Source organism: Rhagoletis pomonella, unplaced genomic scaffold (genome assembly GCF_013731165.1).
Source record: "Rhagoletis pomonella isolate Grant_MI unplaced genomic scaffold, Rhpom_1.0 Rhpom_scaffold_00001, whole genome shotgun sequence".
Classification (NCBI taxonomy): domain Eukaryota; kingdom Metazoa; phylum Arthropoda; class Insecta; order Diptera; family Tephritidae; genus Rhagoletis; species Rhagoletis pomonella.
The window spans coordinates 92,123,221-92,123,759 of record NW_023458555.1 but is presented as its reverse complement, the minus strand read 5'-3'; the positions used below and the strand labels follow the sequence as shown (position 1 = coordinate 92,123,759).

Here is a 539-nt window from a genome sequence, read left to right as displayed (position 1 = left end):
AAAAAAAAAAAAAAACAATTTCTTCAAGCCATCTTGCGTAGCAGTTTGTTGATCTTTTGCTCACGGCTACCGAAATCCCCAACCTCAACGTAGTGATTAGCCTTCCTGCGCCAGCCTCGGGTTGATGTGTTGAGCTTGAATGGCATCAGGAAGTTGGAGGCTTTCTTGAAGTGGATTCCAACAGTGAATATTTCGTGCGCCAAATAATCAACGCACTGAATTCCGTGCGCTTTGCGCAATTTGCGTTCGATCACAAAGCTGTCAGAGATTGGGACACGTTGATGGTTGTGCTTGATAATTCCCCGTTTGTACAACAATTCACGAACTGATTTAAGATTTGGATAACCCCATATAGGATTCGGCATACGTAGCGTATTAATGGTTGCCTTCTTCAATTTGATGAACAAACCGTGGGTAATGTGGCGAAAACGGAACAACAGTAAAACTTTACGCACTTTTGGTGTAACTTTGTTGATACCGCGGATACGGATCACAAAAGCCAATTTGTATTTTTTAGGCACGTAGAATTGGCCGCGTTT

At 42.7% G+C, this 539-nt stretch overlaps 1 protein-coding gene across 1 annotated transcript; it reads right to left on the bottom strand.

The window, feature by feature from the left end:
- Window positions 1-23: 23 nt before the first annotated feature.
- On the bottom strand, window positions 24-539 carry LOC118734248 (60S ribosomal protein L7-like; the record flags this gene model as incomplete). Its single annotated transcript, XM_036463967.1, has 1 exon — window positions 24-539. A coding segment is annotated over one exon (516 nt), but the record flags the coding sequence as incomplete, so codon positions are not given.